This window comes from Aquarana catesbeiana, linkage group LG03, assembly GCF_042186555.1.
Source record: "Aquarana catesbeiana isolate 2022-GZ linkage group LG03, ASM4218655v1, whole genome shotgun sequence".
Lineage (NCBI taxonomy): Eukaryota > Metazoa > Chordata > Amphibia > Anura > Ranidae > Aquarana > Aquarana catesbeiana.
The window spans coordinates 46,337,360-46,356,131 of NC_133326.1; the positions used below are offsets into that span (position 1 = coordinate 46,337,360).

General features: G+C 40.0%; 1 protein-coding gene across 6 annotated transcripts in view; it reads right to left on the minus strand.

Moving 5' to 3' along the window:
- Window positions 1–5,889: 5,889 nt before the first annotated feature.
- CEMIP (cell migration inducing hyaluronidase 1) overlaps window positions 5,890–18,772 on the minus strand; it is a 200,677-nt gene continuing 187,794 nt past the window's right edge. For 5 of the 6 annotated variants that reach the window (XM_073618470.1, XM_073618465.1, XM_073618466.1 and 2 more), the window contains 4 exons: window positions 18,241–18,327; window positions 15,722–15,879; window positions 14,758–14,858; window positions 5,890–11,269 (listed from right to left, as the gene is read on the minus strand). In XM_073618470.1, coding sequence (XP_073474571.1) covers window positions 11,142–11,269; window positions 14,758–14,858; window positions 15,722–15,879; window positions 18,241–18,327 — 474 coding nt within the window. In that variant the 3' untranslated portion in view covers window positions 5,890–11,141. The remainder of the gene's footprint in view (window positions 11,270–14,757; window positions 14,859–15,721; window positions 15,880–18,240; window positions 18,328–18,772) is intronic. The other variant, XM_073618471.1, reaches the window with a different exon arrangement.

Consider the following 18,772-nt stretch of genomic DNA (forward strand, 5'->3'; position numbering starts at 1 on the left):
ACAACATACTGGAAGTGATAAGTAATATTTCAGCCTGCTGGTCCTGATTAATTTTCCTATTATAGAGAGACTATAAATTGATCTGAGGTTTGACTCTGTATATTGCTGCAGTAAAGACAAAAATGGATTAGAATTGTTTGTTCTCTGTGCTTACAAACTAGTCACTGCAACTAATACAATAGTCATCACAAATTCTACAGCAGGACTGTGGGCTTGATTTACTCAAGTGTAAAATAAGATGGATTGCAGTAAAGTAATGATCCTAGGCCAGAGTTACCAAAGTGGAAAGTTGACTTGAATACTCTCACACCGTGTGCGTCACACGGGAGAATTTTAGCTTGATCCATAGATTCATACTTCAAATCTGACCCAGGATCACTTCACTTAACTGCACTTTAGACTTAAGTTGGTTAATTGGGTACTATCTACTTTCCTAGCTTTATCTACCTCTTCCTAGCTTTCATTAGTCCTAATGAAGCTCCCTGCAGATTTGTATAATGGTTCTTAAAGTGGTTGTAAACCCTTTAAAAACCACTTTTTGCTACAGGTAAGCCTATAATTAGGCTTACCTGTAGCTACACTGAATATCGCCTAAACCTGCACGGTTTAGGAGAAATCCCCTGTATTTGCATGTGCTGACGTCATCGGCACATGCACACATGCGCAGTACGAGCCTTTGCTTCAGTTAGACTGTGCCGTTACTGGCGGTTCCCGCGCACATGTGCGCGTGAGTGAAATCGCGGCTCCGGCCAATCACAGTGCCGGAGCCTGCGATACCCGGAAGTAACTCCGGGAGCGATGATGGCCGCCGGAGCGGGCTACGATAACAGCTGCAGGGGCTTCGATCTCAGGTAATTCATAATGAGCTAGTATGCTATGCATACTAGCTCATTATGCCTTTGTTTTGCAGGTTTATTTTTTTTTTTGGTTTTTTTTTTCTAGGGTTTACAACCACTTTAATCAAACTGGTAGATTTATTTACTAAAACAGCTTCTAACTTCAGCTTGTGCAGTTAAGCTTTGACTATAAAACCTGGAAGCTAAATGGCTTCTATGAAGAGCTGCCTCAGATTTTGCAGTCTCCAGTCTTAGTAAATCAACCCTTCTTTTATTATAGTTTGCCTGACAAAAACATCACTTTTGTCCTATGTACATTTGCAAGGATCCTCCAATATTTCCCCCACCATTATAAAATGTTCTCACAAGAAAAGAACATACAAACAGAAACATAGAAGTGCGATGACAGAAAAAAGCAAGAGGTCAAATAAGTCTGCCCTATTTTGATTTAATTTTTTAAACCTTTTTTATCGTAGTATAGATCTATGTTTGCCCCAAGCATGTATAAATCCACTACTGTAGACTGACTCTCTACCTCTGCTAGAAATATGTTTCAAGCATCAGCTATTATTTCCGTGAAAAATACTTCCTATGTTTAGTTTTGAACTTTCCTCCTTGTTTGAAGTCATTCCCGTGTTCTTGATCCTAGATTGATATTGAAAATATTGCCCTCTCAAACCTTACTCACATTCCTAATGTATTTGAAGGTTTCATTCAGGTCTCCCCTTTCTCTTCTTACCTCCACACTGTATACACTAAGTTTCTGAAGTCTCTCCTAATGTGTTTAATTCCTCAGACCTTTATATCTGGACTTGTTCTATTTTATCAATATCTTTTTGTAAGCGATGTGTCCAGAACTGAAAACAGTGGGGTTGATATACTAAAACAGGATGGTTGTCCCATTGCTGACCTTCCCTGTCTGGGGGACATCCAGCCTGGATGGATCTTCCAAGATGGCAGCGGGGGGATCTTACCGCACTTGTGTGATGTCATCGGAGATTGACGTTCGTGCACGCGTGGAGACAAAAGCATGTCCATGATCCGCCGGTGACATCAGATGCCGGCTGATCAGAGGGGAGCATTTAAAGCAGGACCGATGGCTGATTGCCACAGTGCCTACTCGGAGTTGGAGGATGCTGTCATGTCTTCATAGGTGTCCAATTGGTGAGTTATGGGGGATTTTAAATGTGGGTTCAGCCATAGTCCTTTACAAATATGGATTTTTTGCAAACAGTACTCTGTATGATCTTTGCTATTAGATAGGACAGTATGACGATCTTGGTGGATGTTACTGACCAGCCTGTCTTTACCCATTGTTGCCCTATGACAATTGTAATGGTCACCTTTGGATGGCTATCCTTGGAAGTTCTCTCTTTGTCTTTTATGCCCTGTGGGAAGAATATCTGATACCAATTTAAGGTAATTTAGGCATGTGTGTCCAACTGATTTGGGCCTATATGTGCTTTTTTTATATTCCTAGCAGGGGAAAAAAAAAAGGTTTATATGACATGGAGAAAACAACTAGATGAATGAAGAAGTGTGTACGTGGACGGGAACAGTGAGACAGTGGAAAGGAGAAAAGGAGTGGGGAAAAAAAGGGAATGAGAAAAAAAGGGTTTCAGTGGGCGATGATGAATAGGAATAGTGAAAGAGTATAAGACAATGTGACCAGGTGATGGAATGGGTGATGATGTAAAGAAAAATGTGAAAAAAGGGAGTGATGTGAAGAAAAAGTTAAATTAATATAAAGTGAAAGATGATGGCCAGGTGAGTGAAGCATGAAGTGAAGGAGAGGGGGAAAAGAAATAAAAAATAGGTGAATGAAAACAATGATATAAATAAATTGTGTGTGAATGCTAAGTGGGTACATATTGAGCAGTGGAAAAACAGGATATTACCTTACTGATTATTATATTTTATTATACCTTTTTTTTTAATTCGATATGCTAAATGCAATATCTTTGCAGCAAACTCATCCTCTGAAGAAGACCCCAATTGCATGGGTCGAAACGGGTCAGGCATTGTTATACATAAGGCATTATTTAATTGTGCGTATAATTTTTGTGTTTGCAACCTCTTGTATTTTGGTATGGGCATGTCCCCACTAGAGCTCATATTTTAACTATCATATATGATACCTTAATTTCTCAATAAAGAATTTAATTTTTTTTAAACCTGTGTGCTCTTCATTAACTATTTACTTTGCTGCTTAAAAACCCCCCTGGGGGACCCTTCCTATATTTAATGATGATTATGTAACAATGATGTTTAGTTGCTAATGTGAGTAGGCTTGAGGTATGACAACAGGTTAACTTGTCTGTGGTTAATTAGTGATGATTGAAATAATGTGATACACCTGTGAGGCTACACTCTGGAGTGTTAGTATAAAAGTATGTGGCTGAAAGTAGATCATTGCACCAAGCCTGATGAAGAGCATGGAATGCTCGTAACTGTACACCAGCATGTAACAATTTTCTGCCTTGAATATACATTTTGCATTGGAGAATGTGTCCTGTCGTTTTTTCTAATGGATATTGGTGAAATATTGGGAGTCCACCTTGATACTGATCTCTACATTGAGAACCAGAGGAACATTTGAAGTAACCCACCGTAATTTTTTTCATATATATATATATATATATATATATATATATATATATATTTTTTTTTTTTTTTTACATTCTTACAGCTACACTGGCCCTGGTGTCATTCGTCCGTTTGTTCGGCCCCCCGAGCCGGCCACAATGCATTGCAGCGCAGAACAGTGCATTGCAAGCCCTAATTGGCTGAAGCAGTGAAAGCTTCAGTCAATCGGGGCACAGAGCACTGTCAGAGTCATGAATGGACATTGCCATCATGACTATCCAATCATGGCTTATTCCCGCCCCCCAGTATAAATGTATTCTTTGAATGGCAGTCATTTTCAGTGTTATTTAGGAGTAGAGAGAGATAGAACAGGGCTCTGTTCAGTGCTATTAGTTAGTTAGTGTGCTATACTGTGCTATTTTGCTTCAATTGTCAGTGTAGAATATTAGTTTAGTGTCAGTCTAGGGATAGTGTGAGTGTAGTGAGGAGGACCATCATTCAGCTTTGCATAGTGTGCAGCTAGAGTAGGGACAGCTCAGATAGTTCCAGTGTAGTGTAGTGAGACCGTGTCAGTAATCTTTACATTAGTGTATAGCTAGAGTAGGGACAGTTCAGATAGCGTCAGTGTAGTGACGGTTGAATACCGTCTATTTGATTGCGTTACTGCCAGTTTAATGCCATTTATTTCTATGTGCGTTACTGCCATTTTAACGCCATATAGTTTTGTTCGTTACTGCCAGTTTAACGCCATTTACTTCTGTGTGCGTTACTGCCAGTTTAACGCCATATCGTTTTGTGTGCGTTAGTGCTAGTTTAACGCCATATAGTTCTGTGTGCGTTACTGCCAGTTAAACGCTATATAGTTCTGTGTGCATTACTGCCAGTTTAACTCCATATAATTCTGTGTGTGTTACTGCCAGTTTAACGCCATTTACTTATGTGTGCATTACTGCCAGTTTAACGCCATATCGTTTTGCGTGCATTACTGCCAGTTTAACGCCATATAATTTTGTGCGTTACTGCCAGTTTAACGCCATTTACTTCTGTGTGCGTTACTGCCAGTTTAACGCCATATAGTTTTGCATGTGTTACTGCCAGTTTAACACCATACAGTTCTGTGCGTCACTGTACGTTTGGCTCATTATATTGCAGTATATTATGGTGTATCCATGGAGTGTGTCTGTGTAGTGTGAGTACTCAAATTAAAGTGCACCAAACACCACTTTACATAGATTAAAGTGCATCTACGTACAGATTTCTACTTCTTTACATTTGCTTATAAGCACTGCCCCCTCCCTCCCAATAATGTCTGGGAGGACAACAAGGAGAGGCAGACGTCCCCTTGGCACTGTAAGGGGGCCAGCAACAAATGTGTCCACAGGCAAAGGTGGACGTGGTGGTCAGTCTTCAGGCAGGGCATCATTTCCTCTGTTTAGTGAGTTTGCCCATGCTATCCAGCCACAGCATGCAGAGGAGGTGGTGGACTGGCTTACTAAACCTTCCTCATCCTCCTAATCCTCTGTCACGCAAGCAGAGACAAGTGTGCAGTTGCCAGAGTGGATAAACCTGCCTCCTTGTCCACAAAGAGTCATTTTTCTGCACCTGTTTGACAGGTTTATATCATTGCAATTTTTTACAGCAAGGCCAATTCTTGCTTTCATCAAGAGTACCTCTATAGGGTTACGTTGGGAAGGCGCTACCGACACCCAAAGACCAATTTTTACATACCCGTTACTTCTATCCAAAGTCAAAGTGACACCAGAATGTTTCCAAAAAACTCCAATCTTGTTCATAGTGCGCTACATTGTGGCCTCATCATGCACACTGGCTCCCCAGCGGTTTCTGAGCAAAATAAAGGCAGCTTGCAGGGAAAATGTCATTTTTTTTGGCTTTATAAATGCAATTATTGCTGAAGCAGATTCTAGACATGGTACAGATCTGCCACTTTACAGGTAGACTAAGGGGACCCCCCAGGCACTATATTGGAAGGAAATTTTCATTTTTATATTTTCACTTTAAAAATCAGAAAATCACTGCTCATTTAAAAATGATGTTTTTCACAAACTTTTTTTTTATTGATACATGTCCCCCAGGGCAGGACCTGGACCCCTATAACCATTATATGCCCAATTACTTGCATCTAAGCCGTCAAAATGGGCAATTTTGATTTTTGTCGTTCAGGTCCCATTGACTTTAATGGGGTTCGGCCTATCCCTAGCTCCCACCAACCTATCTCTGTTCCTCCTTATAAGAGCATATTAAAAACTCCATTTGGCATGTGGAGATCACCCATAATGAACACCTTTTAATTCATTGTCACTGGGGGGTGGCAAAATTAAATGCCTGACTATCCTACTTACTTTTGTAGTTTACCATAATCTTTTTCTCTTCTGTTTACTCTTAGCAGTTTAATTTTTTTTTTGGGACAAAAACTGTATTATAATATGAAAGGAAGAAACCAGACTGATGCTTTTTATTTATTTTTTATTATTCCAGACAGACAAAAATCGCTGATACAGACATCTCCAAATTTGCAAACAATCAAAATCCTGATTTACAATAAAAGGTCATTTAAATTGATCTATTTAAAGCAAATTCTTTACTACAAGATACTGACACATCTAGTCCATTTCCAGGCACTCGGATGAATAAATAAATACAATATATATATTTTTTTGCATCTTGTTTTGTTTCTCGTGAAATCAGTAAGAAACATTGTACATATTAAAAAGAAAAGAAAAAAAAAAACCCTAACAGTACTTTACATTATTACCGAAAAAAGACCAGCTATTTCGGGGGGGGGGGCAAATAACAGACAAGAGGACTGTACTGTAAAACAATGAGATTCTGTACCAGATAGGAGTACGTCAGGTGTGGATTAATATGCACTGCAGTTTGTCTGTAGGATTCATCTAGCAAAGCTTGTTGGGGCATAATGTATGTGTCCACGTCAAACTTTTCTAAAACTAGGGTGGTTAGGATGATTTAAAGCGATCTGAAGTGTGTGCCCACCCAAAACGTAAAGTTTGATTATTAGAGGATGCTAATGGGTTGAGTCAGCCGCTAGCTTTATGTCTCTCTATTCAGCCCACTAGCATCTAGCTAATGCTATAATACCAGTTTAGGGTGGGCTAACAATTGAAAAAAACAAACAAACAAACAAGAGAAACCATCTAATAGTGCAAAGCAAAACAATAAAGAATTACATTATCCCGCATGTAAGCGGGATTGTCATCATGGCTATAACAAGCCAAAAGAGCAGTAACATTTATTTGGATGGGCATTTTATTATCTAATACCATTGATAGCGTTCACACAATATGTTTTATTTTTTACCATTTCTGTTTTATTTCTTATCAAATAGTCAATAGGAGCTTTATTTACTGGCATTTCCGTGTTTCTGTGCTTAAATGGGTTTTCTCCAGACAGCAAGTTGCCTAAGTTATTGCTGGACACAGGCACAGATCTCTATTTCCATTCGACTCTCTATTTCTCTTCCTCCATCTTTTAATTAAATTAATTTTTTTTTTTTTGCTGTGAGACTATATTTGCAGAAGCCTACGTAAAGGACAGCTATCAGAAATTTGTTTTTAGGATATAGTAATTGGTGTATAATATAGACAGTAAAGTTAATTGACTAAGAAAAATAGAGTTTGTTCACATTTAAAGTTTAAGTTCATTTAGCTTAATAAACAAAGTAACGTGGTTATTATCCTAATCATTTGACAGCTGTTCTAAAAAAAAAGGATTATTACTTATATACATGATTAGGTATTGAATGTGAACACAGCTTCACTTTATCTACTAATGTGAGTGAACATACACTTTCAAAAGTGAACAGATTATACTCATTTAGTAACTCAAAATGTGTCATGTCATTTTATTTTATTATTTTATGCAATGTGCTGCTATTTAATGGATGGCATCAGAAGACATCCCCAGCCACACCGTAAGGATCAGTATCACTTGCTACCTCACCTATGGTCAAATTTCGTTATTTTCTGTCCTACCGCTGTGAAATTTTCCTTTGATTATTATTATTATTATTATACAGGATTTATATAGTGCCAACAGTTTGTGCAGCGCTTTACAACATGATTTGTATTTACAATACAAATCAATACAGAAGGGATCAGAGGGCCCTGCTCATCAGAGCTTGATCAGGTGACCAGAGCGCCAGTATACCATTAGTCATCCTGGATGCTTATTTTTTGGGGGGGGGGAATCTCACCACACCACGTGCTTTAGACACAATGGGGGTTATTTACGAAGGGCAAATCCACTTTGCACTACAAGTGCAAAATGCACTTGAAATTGCACTAAAAGTGCACTTGGAAGTGCAGTTGCTGTAAATCTGAGGGTTAGATCTGAAATGAGGGGAAGCTCTGATGATTTTATCATCCAATCATGAGCAAGCTAAAATGCTGTTTTTTATTTTGATTGCATGCCCCCCTCGGATCTACAGCGACTGCACTTCCAAGTGCACTTTCAGTGCAATTTCAAGTTCACGTTGCACTTGTAGTTTGCACTTGTAGTTTGCACTTGTAGTGCAAAGTGGATTTGCCTTTCGTAAATTACTCCCTATGTTTGTGTGGTCCTATTTACTTGAATGGGCTGAGTTTGACGGCTGTTCTGCCTGTCAAAAGCAACAAGCTGTATAACATTTGCTGCACTGCATATTTGTTCAAACATGTCCGCCACCAATGACAGATAAGGGGTGAAGATCCCGGGAGCCGCACATCAGAACAAGACCTGCTGTGTGTAGACAAGTGGCAGTCTCAGCCTGGACGCCCGCCAGGCCACGCCCCCCAACGTGTTTCACTCCGCCCACTGGAGCTTACTAATGGGGTCGTCCGCCACCATCGTTACCAGCAGGCGATAAAAATGCAGATCAGCTGCGTGTGAAGGGGCCTTAAGCAAACACCTCTTCTCTTTTATGTAGTGATCTCTTGTGCATACGTCCATCTTCAAATAGTTAGTTCTGTATTGACTATTTTTATAGTCTTATTCATTCTGAGAATGAATGTTATTAACTGATAATCTGCATTACAATCTTTTCAATAGACACAAGATTAGGGGACCAACGATACCATGATTCTGATGGTTCACTAAAGCAGAGTACATGAAATGAAATAAGCCACTTTTTAAACAAGAAAAGGCATAAAATGATAAATATAATCATATCACTTTTAATGTACATTTATTGTGTTTTCCTTTAAAAATGTTAATGATAGCTGTCCTTTAAGATTAGTAATGGTTCTGCCCAGTGGACCATGGGGAGAATTGCCAAGGGACAACCTTTACCTGTTTAAAAATAACATTTAATTGAAATCAACTGTTTGGAAAGAGACTTTTAACCCTTTAGTAGCAAAGTATTTTAAAGCGGAACTTTACTCTCTTAATCAACAGTAACCATTTTAAATCCTTATGCTTCTAGCATTAGTGAATAGATAGGAAGGTATGTTATTTTTACTTGCTTTAAACATTCATTTTACATTTCCTCTGTTGCTTACTGGTTTCTGGCCTAGGCAAAAATGATGTCATCCCAGGAGTCTTCATGGGTGTTTGTTTGTTCCTTCTTTAAAAAGACGGGCAGGAGGGGCTTTTTCAGCTAAGCATTTCAGCTAAGCGCACCCTCCTGCCTGCATGTCTGAGCTAAGGGCAGATGATTCCAGGAAGTAAATGCTACATGAATCATCTCTCAAGAGGGCCGTGGCTAGAAATGCTAGCAGGGTGTTTTTCAAGTGATATTTAAACAAAATAAAGCATGGAGACCTGAATGGTAAGCTTGTTCTGATTATTAAAAATGAATCTAAGAGCATTTTCTGTTTGTTGTGCTCAGATAAAGTTAAGTTCCGCTTTAACGTATTCTTAAAGTGGTTGTAAACCCTTACAGACCACTTTTCTCTACAGGTAAGCCTATAATAAGGCTTACCTGTAGCTACACTGGATATCTCCTAAACCTGCTCGGTTTAGGAGATATCCCCTGTATTTGCATGTGCCGACGTCATCAGCACATGCGCACTGACACAAACTGAAGCAATGGCACGTATGTGCTGTTGCTTCAGTGAGTGTGCCGTTACCACGCACGCATGCGCAGGAGTGACGTCATCGCGGCTCCTGCCAATCACAGCGCCGGAGCTGCGATACCCGGAAGTAACCCCCGGGAGTGATGTCGCTGACCGGTGCTGTGTACGGCCACCGCAGCGAGGGCTTCGATCTCAGGTGAGTTTTACATAATGAGCTAGCATGCTATGCACACTAGCTCATTATGCCTTTGTCTTGCAGGTGTTAGTTTTTTGTTTTTTTTTAATGGGTTTACAACCACTTTAAGCTAACATTACAGTAAAGTAATCAATATGACTGCTGAAATCTGCTACAGAGATGCATCATGGAAGACTGTTGTGGGCGTTTCAGGTTAATGAATAGTCTGCTTCCTAAAGTCCTGCAAATGTCCTTTCATTACAATAATATAAAATAAAGTCTGCACATAAAAAACACTTGACAGAAAATAAACCAAATTTACACAAACTTTCCGATTGTCATTTTCATTGTGATTATTATATTTTTTTTTAGAAAATATTCTTGTTTTTTTAATTGTTAATACATTTGGTTTAACGTGATTTTTTTGGCTTACCCTTCACGCGATCGCCAATTGAAATAAGTCTGTCTATACTTACTACAAGATAAAAAAACATTTTTGGGAGCAATTTGTCAAAACTGGAGGTAGAAAAATGCCCGCACTGTCTATAAGAGACAATCATATTCCACCGGTAAACATTTTATTAGGTAGGTAAGCTTACCTTTGATGCATTGTATTGGCAAGGCGTCCACTCTTTGTTCCATTCAGTTTTTTATGAATCTGCTATGTCGGTTACACCAGATTACTGAATGTTGCTTTAGAAATTTTTACCAATACAATATCAGAACAAATCATGAGAACTGGAGGAAGTAAACATGTGATCATTGACCGTAGCTACCCATCAAATTCCAATTTTGTTTTTTGTTTTTTTTTCAGTCATTGCTAGAATAACAAAAAAAACCTATCTTGCGGCTTGCTATATGCAGCAAATTTCTCTCATTTGGCCCCAGTTTTCACAAATTGTCCCATCATACGAGATCCCAATCATGCTCTCTGTGCATGTGTATGTAAACAAATAGTGATACAATCCAATTTGGCATCTAAACCTTAACGCACAATTGTTTTGAGAGAGGATTGTGTTCCTTGAGTAGAGGATTCAGGTGTTACATATACTATATTAACACAATGGAATATTTTGGAAAACCTGTTTGATGCAAACAATCATTCTAAACCTGAATAACTCTATGATCACATAAACAACTGTCACTAACATGAGTGTGTAACGAAGTTAACACGTTTGTTAGTAGTGAGTTAAAATAGGTCATCTAGGAAAAATATGCATTAGAACCGTGATCCCAACACAAAAACAAAATGGGATCAATACACTATGTGCTAAGGACAAGGTCAAATTTTCCACCAAGACAGCACAATGCCAAGGACACAAGCACTTGGCATGATAAACACATAAAAGCCATAGGCACTGTGTCTACAGTACCCTGGTACAATGTGTACAGCACAAGCACAGTCTGTAAGGTCAACGGGAGGAAACCCATGTGCATTCCGGTGTCTCTTTTCAGAGCCTCCAGACCTCCCAGGCCCGGCAGTGATAACAGTGATAAAAGCTCATCCTATCGGCTTCATAATTTCATCTTCTCCTCCACAGGATAGGGGACAACCTGATAAATCTTTGCAGCTTCAGCATTTGTTACCATTTTGGTCCAAACCGGACGGAAATGTCCTTTATAGCCAACAAAAGCTAATTTATCTGAAAAAAAAAAAAAAAAAAATCAATACATTTCAAATTCTATATATCAGGAATCTCCAGATTTTCAAAACAAAGGGCCAGTTGACTGTCCTCCAGACTTTGGGGGGGGGGGCAGGATGTGGCCTGTGGGAGCAGAAATTGATCATCAGTGATAGTAGATAGTGGGAAGATGAATGCCCTATCATTGGTATTGGTGTCAGTAGGAGGAATAGTGCCCAATAGTCTATATCAGTGGGAGGATTGATGCCTTATTGTTGATGTCTGTGGGAGGAATAGTGCCCCACTGTTGGTGTCAGTGGAAGGAATAGTGCCCCATCATTGGTATTAGTTTGGAGAAATACTGCCCAATTGTTGGTGTAAGTGGAAGGAATAGGCCCCACTGTTGGTGTCAGTGGAAGGAATGGTGCCTCATCGTTCGTGTCAGTAGGAGGAATAGCGCTTCATATCAGTGGAAAGAATAGTGTCCCAACGTCCAGATAAAGGCAAGCAAAGGACTGCAGTTTGGAGTCCACTAGTGTATATTATGAATTCACTTACACTATATTACCAAAAGTATTGTGATTCCTACCTTTTCACGCACATGAACTTTAATGGTATCCCAGTCTTAGTCTGTAGGGTTCAATATTGAGTTGGCCCACCCTTTGCAGCTTATAACAGCTTCAACTCTTCTGGGAAGGCTGTCCACAAGGTTTAGGAGTGTGTCTATGGGAATGTTTGACCATTCTTCCAGAAGCGCATTTGTGAGGTTAGGCACTGATGTGGACAATGATTATTATGGTGTGGAGTTATTTTTCAGGGGTTGGGCTTGGCCCATTAGTTCCAGTGAACGGAACTCTTAAGGCATCAGCATACCAAGACATTTTAGACAATTTCATGCTCCTAACTTTGTGGGAACAGTCTGGGGATGGCCCCTTTGGGCGAGTTTGGGGTGGAGAAACTTGATTGGCCTGACCTCAACTTGATAGAACACCTTTGGGATGAATTAGAGCGGAGACTGCGAGCCAGGCCTTGTCCACATCAGTGCCTGACCTCACAAATGCGCTTCTGGAAGAAATGTCAAACATTCCCATAGACACACTTCTAAACCTTGTGGACAGCCTTCCCAGAAGAGTTGAAGCTGTTATAGCTGCAAAGGGTGGGCCAACTCAATATTGAACCCTACGGACTTATGCCCCGTACACACGGTCGGATTTTCCGACACACAAAGTTGGAGAGCAGGAGATAAAATTTTCCGACAACAAAATCCGTTGTCGGAAATTCCGATCGTGTGTACACAAATCCGACGGACAAAGTGCCACGCATGCTCAGAATAAATAAAGAGATGAAAGCTATTGGCCACTGCCCCGTTTATAGTCCCGATGTACGTGTTTTACGTCACCGCGTTCAGAACGATCGGATTTTCCGACAACTTTGTGTGACCGTGTGTATGCAAGACAAGTTTGAGCCAACATCCGTCGGAAAAAATCCATGGATTTTGTTGTCGGAATGTCCGAACAAAATCCGACCGTGTTTACGCCCTATAAGACTGGGCGTACACATGTGCATGTAAAGGCAGGCGTACTAATACTTTTGGTAATATAGTGTGTGTTCCAATAGTTTTTAAAAAAAATAAATTCACCTATTTCTAAACCTTCATTAGTCATGTATCTTCATAACAACCTTTTCTATATTTAGGTGCCCTTTGTAACAATGTTATTTAAAATTTGGAGAAGGCTACTTCTTTCCTTACCTTCAATGCAGCAGCTAGATATTTAGTTATACTTGCTAACATCACCTCTCCAATCTCTGTGCAGTCTCTCAGTTTGTGTTGGTTCCCATGCCACATACATCCAACCATGCCACCAAAAAATGAATGCAGCCACCACATTTAGGGATTGGTAAGATACAATATATTACATTTTAGTTTTTGGGTTTGTTAATGCTTAGTGATAAGTCCAGAGTAGAGCGAGCACATGAATGTAATCTATGGTCTATGCACCAGATGTGTCAGAATGAATTTCCATGTGCTCAATCAAAATATTTTCCAGTTATTAACTGCATATGTTTAAGGCCTCATGCACACAGGCTGTTAAAATAACGTTATGAAAACGCCAGTATCTTTGCAGTGATTTTTTAAAAACTTTTTTCAGCTTTTTTCAACGTTTTTGCAATAGCGTTTTTTAGCGTTTTTCTGCGTTAACGTTTTTTAGCGTTTTTTAGAGTTTTTTTTTTTCCAATTTATTTTTTTTTTTTTTCAATGGATCAAAAACGTTACAAAACGTTGGTGAATGACGTTTTTGAGCGTTTTTGAGCGTTTATCAGTGTTAGAGCGTTTTTACAGCTGAAAAACGTCTCTCAGAACCCACTGGTCCTGGGTTTTTTTTACAGCTTAAAAACACCTATGCCATTTGCAGCTCAAAAACCTAGGCTTCATGCCTAGGTGGGCATGAAGCCATAGACATAGACAGGCCTTTTTAAGCTGAAAAAAAAGCTCAAAAAAGCAGCTGTAAAAATGCCTGTGTGCATGAGGCCTTACTGGTACTTATCAACTGTCTCACACAATTGTCTGCATCGTGTATGTGGGTATCCAAGTATCCATAGACTTTTGAGGACTACGCTACATACCATCAGCCAGGTGATCCATAAACATGAATGTCTGGTTCAGCTGAACATTGATGTTAAAGCGGAGTTCCACCCTAAAGTGGAACTTCCGCTCATCGGATTCCTCCCCCCCCTCCGGTGTCACAATTGGCACCTTTCAGGGGGGAGGGGGGTGCAGATACCTGTATAATACAGGTATCTGCACCTACTTCCGTGTATAGCTAGCCGCAGCTAGCCGCAGACTCCCCGCCCACCCCCGTTGTGTTGTGGGAAATACACAGTTCCCACAACACAACGGGGACCAGTGTAGACGCGCAGCGCGACTCGCGCATGCGCAGTAGGGAACCGGGCAGTGAAGCCGCAACGCTTCACTTCCTGATTCCCTCAGTGAGAATGGCGGCGGCAGCACCCGAGGATCGAGGGACGGCTCGGTCTCGGGTGCCGACATCGCTGGACCCCGGGACAGGTAAGTGTCCTTATTTTAAAAGTCAGCAGCTGCAGTATTTGCAGCTGCTGACATCTAAATTTTTTTTTTTTAGTGAAACTCCGCTTTAATGTCAAAGGGATCTATCTATACAGGACAGTGAAGGAGAAAAAGAGAGACTGCTCTCCACTTATGTTGGGGGGGGGGGACGGGACAAAAGAAATCTTGACAGCTTTCTTTTTTTTAGCTGTTTCCCTAGACAGCAGCACAAATGTGAGATTGTCAGTTTATCCATCTGAATATGACTGTTGTGTTTTTAGGTAGAAAATGTTGACATTTATTTTGAGCTTTCTTAAAAAATATTCTTATTTTATTTTAGTCTTAATTTATAATCTCCTATAAAATTTTGATGAATGATATTTTTCTGTTTTATGTCATCTCATGCAGTTGGAAGAAGATGCTAAAATAGCGGAACCATGCTCACCTTTTAGTTTTAGATCAGCGCCTGCTCCAAGTCTTCCTAACACCTTGATCCAGGGTCCTTTGTGATAAAGTCTTCCTTTCGATACAATGACCACAATGGAGCTGAAACAAAGCACATTGCAACTCTTTATTGTCCATTGAATCAGTCATAAATGTCTTATTCAACTAGATTCACATTGCATATTATATACATGATCCTTATCTGTATTAAAAGCCTAGAAAGGAAATACTGTAGAGTTGCCAGCAGCATCTAACCATATGCCTACTTCATTATCTATCTTCATTATCTATATCATTTCATCCCTTTAGGTTTAGGCTTAAAGTGGATGTAAACCCAATGTCATCCTTTCTAAACTACTGCCATAGGGGTTATCTATAAGGATATACATGCCTCCTGCATGTATCTTTACCTGTCAAATGTCTCCCCTCTGTCTGTTATGAGAGCCGAAAAACTGCAGATTCTGTGGGTGGGTCTGTTGTCTGGAGCTCAGTGGGTGGAGTCGTGATGTCAGTAGATTCCCCGCCCACCTCTACACTCCCCTTGTCAATATGTATTTTCTCCTGTGTATTTCTAACACTGAACTTCTGCTATGACCTCTAACATCCAGTGAAAAGACAGGAAAGTAACCACATGACTTCAGCATGCCAAATCACAGTGAGGTGTAGAACAGCCAATCCTTGCAGAGCTGCTGAAGAAAGGAGTGGGGGAGGGAACTAAAAAATAATGCATGTCTTAGGCTAGTGCACGAGATGTAAATCACCTGTCACTCACAGCAAGGGGGAGGATTTGACAAAGTTTTTCTCAGTTTGTCAAGATTTTTCTCACTGAACAATAAAAGAGGATTGCTCAGAGATGGATTAACTCTGTGTGGCAGGACTGGGCTCAAATGATAGGAAATCTTATACTCTACAGTATGATAAAAAAAATTTGGGTTTACATCCACTTTAAGATATTATATACTCACTTGTCTTTTATGTTTGTCACATAGTTATCAAGCTGAGCTGGGATTCCTTGGAGAACTGTAGATTTAAAGCTTGTACTGTTTACAACTCTCCCCTGATATCCATCAATCACAACTACTTGTATTCCATCTTCTGGCATGAAATACTTTTTGTTATCCACCTGTTAATAAAAAATATTGAAATGTAAATAATATTGATGTTTCAGTGGTAGTAGATGAAATAAACTGACATCACTCTGTATTATTTATAATTATTATTATTACATACTGCATAATACAATAGCCAAATACAAAGACAGCAAGAGACCTGGCGGTGACCAAGCACATGGTCATAGACCAGGAACATTACTACCCAAAGTCACATTATGATCACATTGGAATAAACATATGTAGCCAGATGCTTGACTACAGAAACATGAAAGGAAACATTGTCCTCTTTACAGTCAGTTTTACTTTCACTTTCCACTGCTATGCTGGATGTGTGGTTGCACTATTCCCTCCAGAAAAGCCCATGGATTTCTATGCTGAGGATGATGGGAGTTGAAATCCAGGACAGTAGCTATAGACTGGGACCCATGGACCCTTTACACTACAGTTCCCATAGAACACCGAGGCGGGGGGGGGGGGGGCTGGTGGAATAGTTTTTTACTTTTTTACAGACTGCTCTAAGAACTTCTTCCTCTTGGTATCTAGGGAAATAATGAGGGCACTGCTGAGAGAGTCTGCATCTGAGACCTGGGAATGGTAACAACTGGGGCAGTGCAGCACAGCCTACAGCAATTGCATCTGCACTGCTGTCGCTGCGAGAATGGAGTATCCTCTCACCCTCTACTTCCTACCACTGATCACTGGAGTCATTCTGTAGAGAGACTGAGGGGGCCCCCTTCTATCGAGAGAATTCACAGCCACACCACAGGGACTGGTGAGAGGGCTCACTGCCCATTGTTGATACTGAAAGCAGATACATGCAAGCAGGGACTGAGTTACCGGAGGCAGGACATTAAATATGCCACGCTTATATTACATCTTTATTGCACCTGTACTGCATGCTGGTTTATTAAAACTGGTGTTAAGTACACCAGCGCTTCTTAAAGGGCCCCAACGATGGCCGGCAGAAGAACAATATAAAGGACTGCCCCTCCCGGAAAACTATCCTGCAAGTTCCCTTGTTCCATGCTCCTCTTTCTTTCATTTCTGCACATCCAGTTGGTTTAGGCCTGGCACAGTTACCATCTATGCACTTTGGCAGTATAGTTCCTGTTTTTGGTAAATTAAAGTGGATGTAAACCCCCACATATACCCAGTAAAGTGAACAGCCTCAGATGATACACAGAGATGAAACAACTCTCCCTATAAAGTTTTACATGTATATCTGCTGTCTTCAGCTGCATATATCCTTTAGAAAGTGCAGATCGTGTTAAAGTTTTTCTCTCCCTGGTTAGCATACACCAAGAGGAACACACCCCCTCTCCTCATAGGCAAAGGAAGGAAGTAATGTACATAGGTCTGCTGTTAGATGGCAAGGGGACTGCTAATCCATTTATAGCAACCTCCCCCAACACACACTTCTATCTCCCATCTCGGAGAATGTGTGAGAACTTATCAGGCTTATAACAGAGCTAAGGAGCAAGAGACAGCTAGGGGACTTAGTTATTTGAAGAGAGATAACAAGTCACTACAGATAGATGTGCCTAACTCAAATTCCATAAATTGGGTTTACATCCACTTTAAGCTTTATTACGGCCCACTGCTGCACTTTAGGTGACCTTGCTACAGTTTATGCTTATCTGGTTGCCAAGTATCATCTTAGTCCTTATTACTAATCCCCCTGTATGCTAAACTGTGCTATTACCATTGCTAATCCATTTTTATGCCTGCCTAGTTACCAACCACACTGGGTGACAATATATTAAGTTTGCTTTTATCAACTGGCTAAGTATTACTTTCAGTGATTTTCTGTTATATTGCATGTTCGTACACTCAAAGTAGTATGTCAGGGGGGCTGAGGTTCCTGAGAAGGCACAGAACAGAGGACCTGGCCCCATCCTACCCAGCAGCTTCTACGGGGGTAGCGCTACACATATATGTGATGGCAATCAGTTCAATAAAAAAATGTCATCCAGCTCCTTTGAATTTTCTTGTCACTGCGGTTGAAAACTAATGTCAATTTGACCCAACTAAAATGTTGAACTAAATTCTACTAGTATGGCCAGCTTTACATGTTTTGAGGGAAACCCTAACTGCCAAGTTGTTGTCATCTTCGTGAGTACCAAAGGATGCAAAAACTTCAATAGAAATGTATATCTACTGTAATTTGGGTCTATTGTCATTTTTCAGTAATGCAATATCATTATTTTTAGCTAATCTTTTGTCATGCATAGCTAAATCTGACAGACCATTGTGAATGTCTAAATTTGCTGTGTAAATATATTTCATATGTGAGAGCAGGGAACACAAGTGCCAGTGTTACTTTGGCATTAGTATATAGTAAAAGCCAAGGCTTAAATGCAATAGGTTCTTACCTCTATGTAAGCAAAGTCATCCTTCAGATGGAAGTATCTGGTGTTGTAAGACTCTACTTTGAGCTCCAGTAAGTGATCCTTTGTCTTCTGAAAAAGAAGAACGTTTTTTAGCTGGAACATATCAATGTAAATACTAGTACTGAACATAAGATGGGAATTATCAGGTCATGACTCCCAGGCCCATGAGATTCGACACTCAATCAACTTCACTCTACCCCCTTATTTACCAGGTGTGCACTCACATACATTTTTTGCAGAATAAAGCAGCAATTTTTCTTCCTTCACATGTCTTTTTTTTTCTCTAGAACTATTGTTTGAACCTAAGGTTTGCTTTAAGGTGAGACTGAATGGGACATTTAAAGGTTCTTATATTAGACCTCAGAAAGTCCCTATTTCAGATTTATCATAAAGAACCTGTGGCATTTAGATTTGTGACACTTAGATTTTTCATTGGTAAAATTAACATAATTGCTCAATTAAACCTCAGAGCATTTAATAAGTAATTATATTTATAAAGTGCAAACTAAACTAT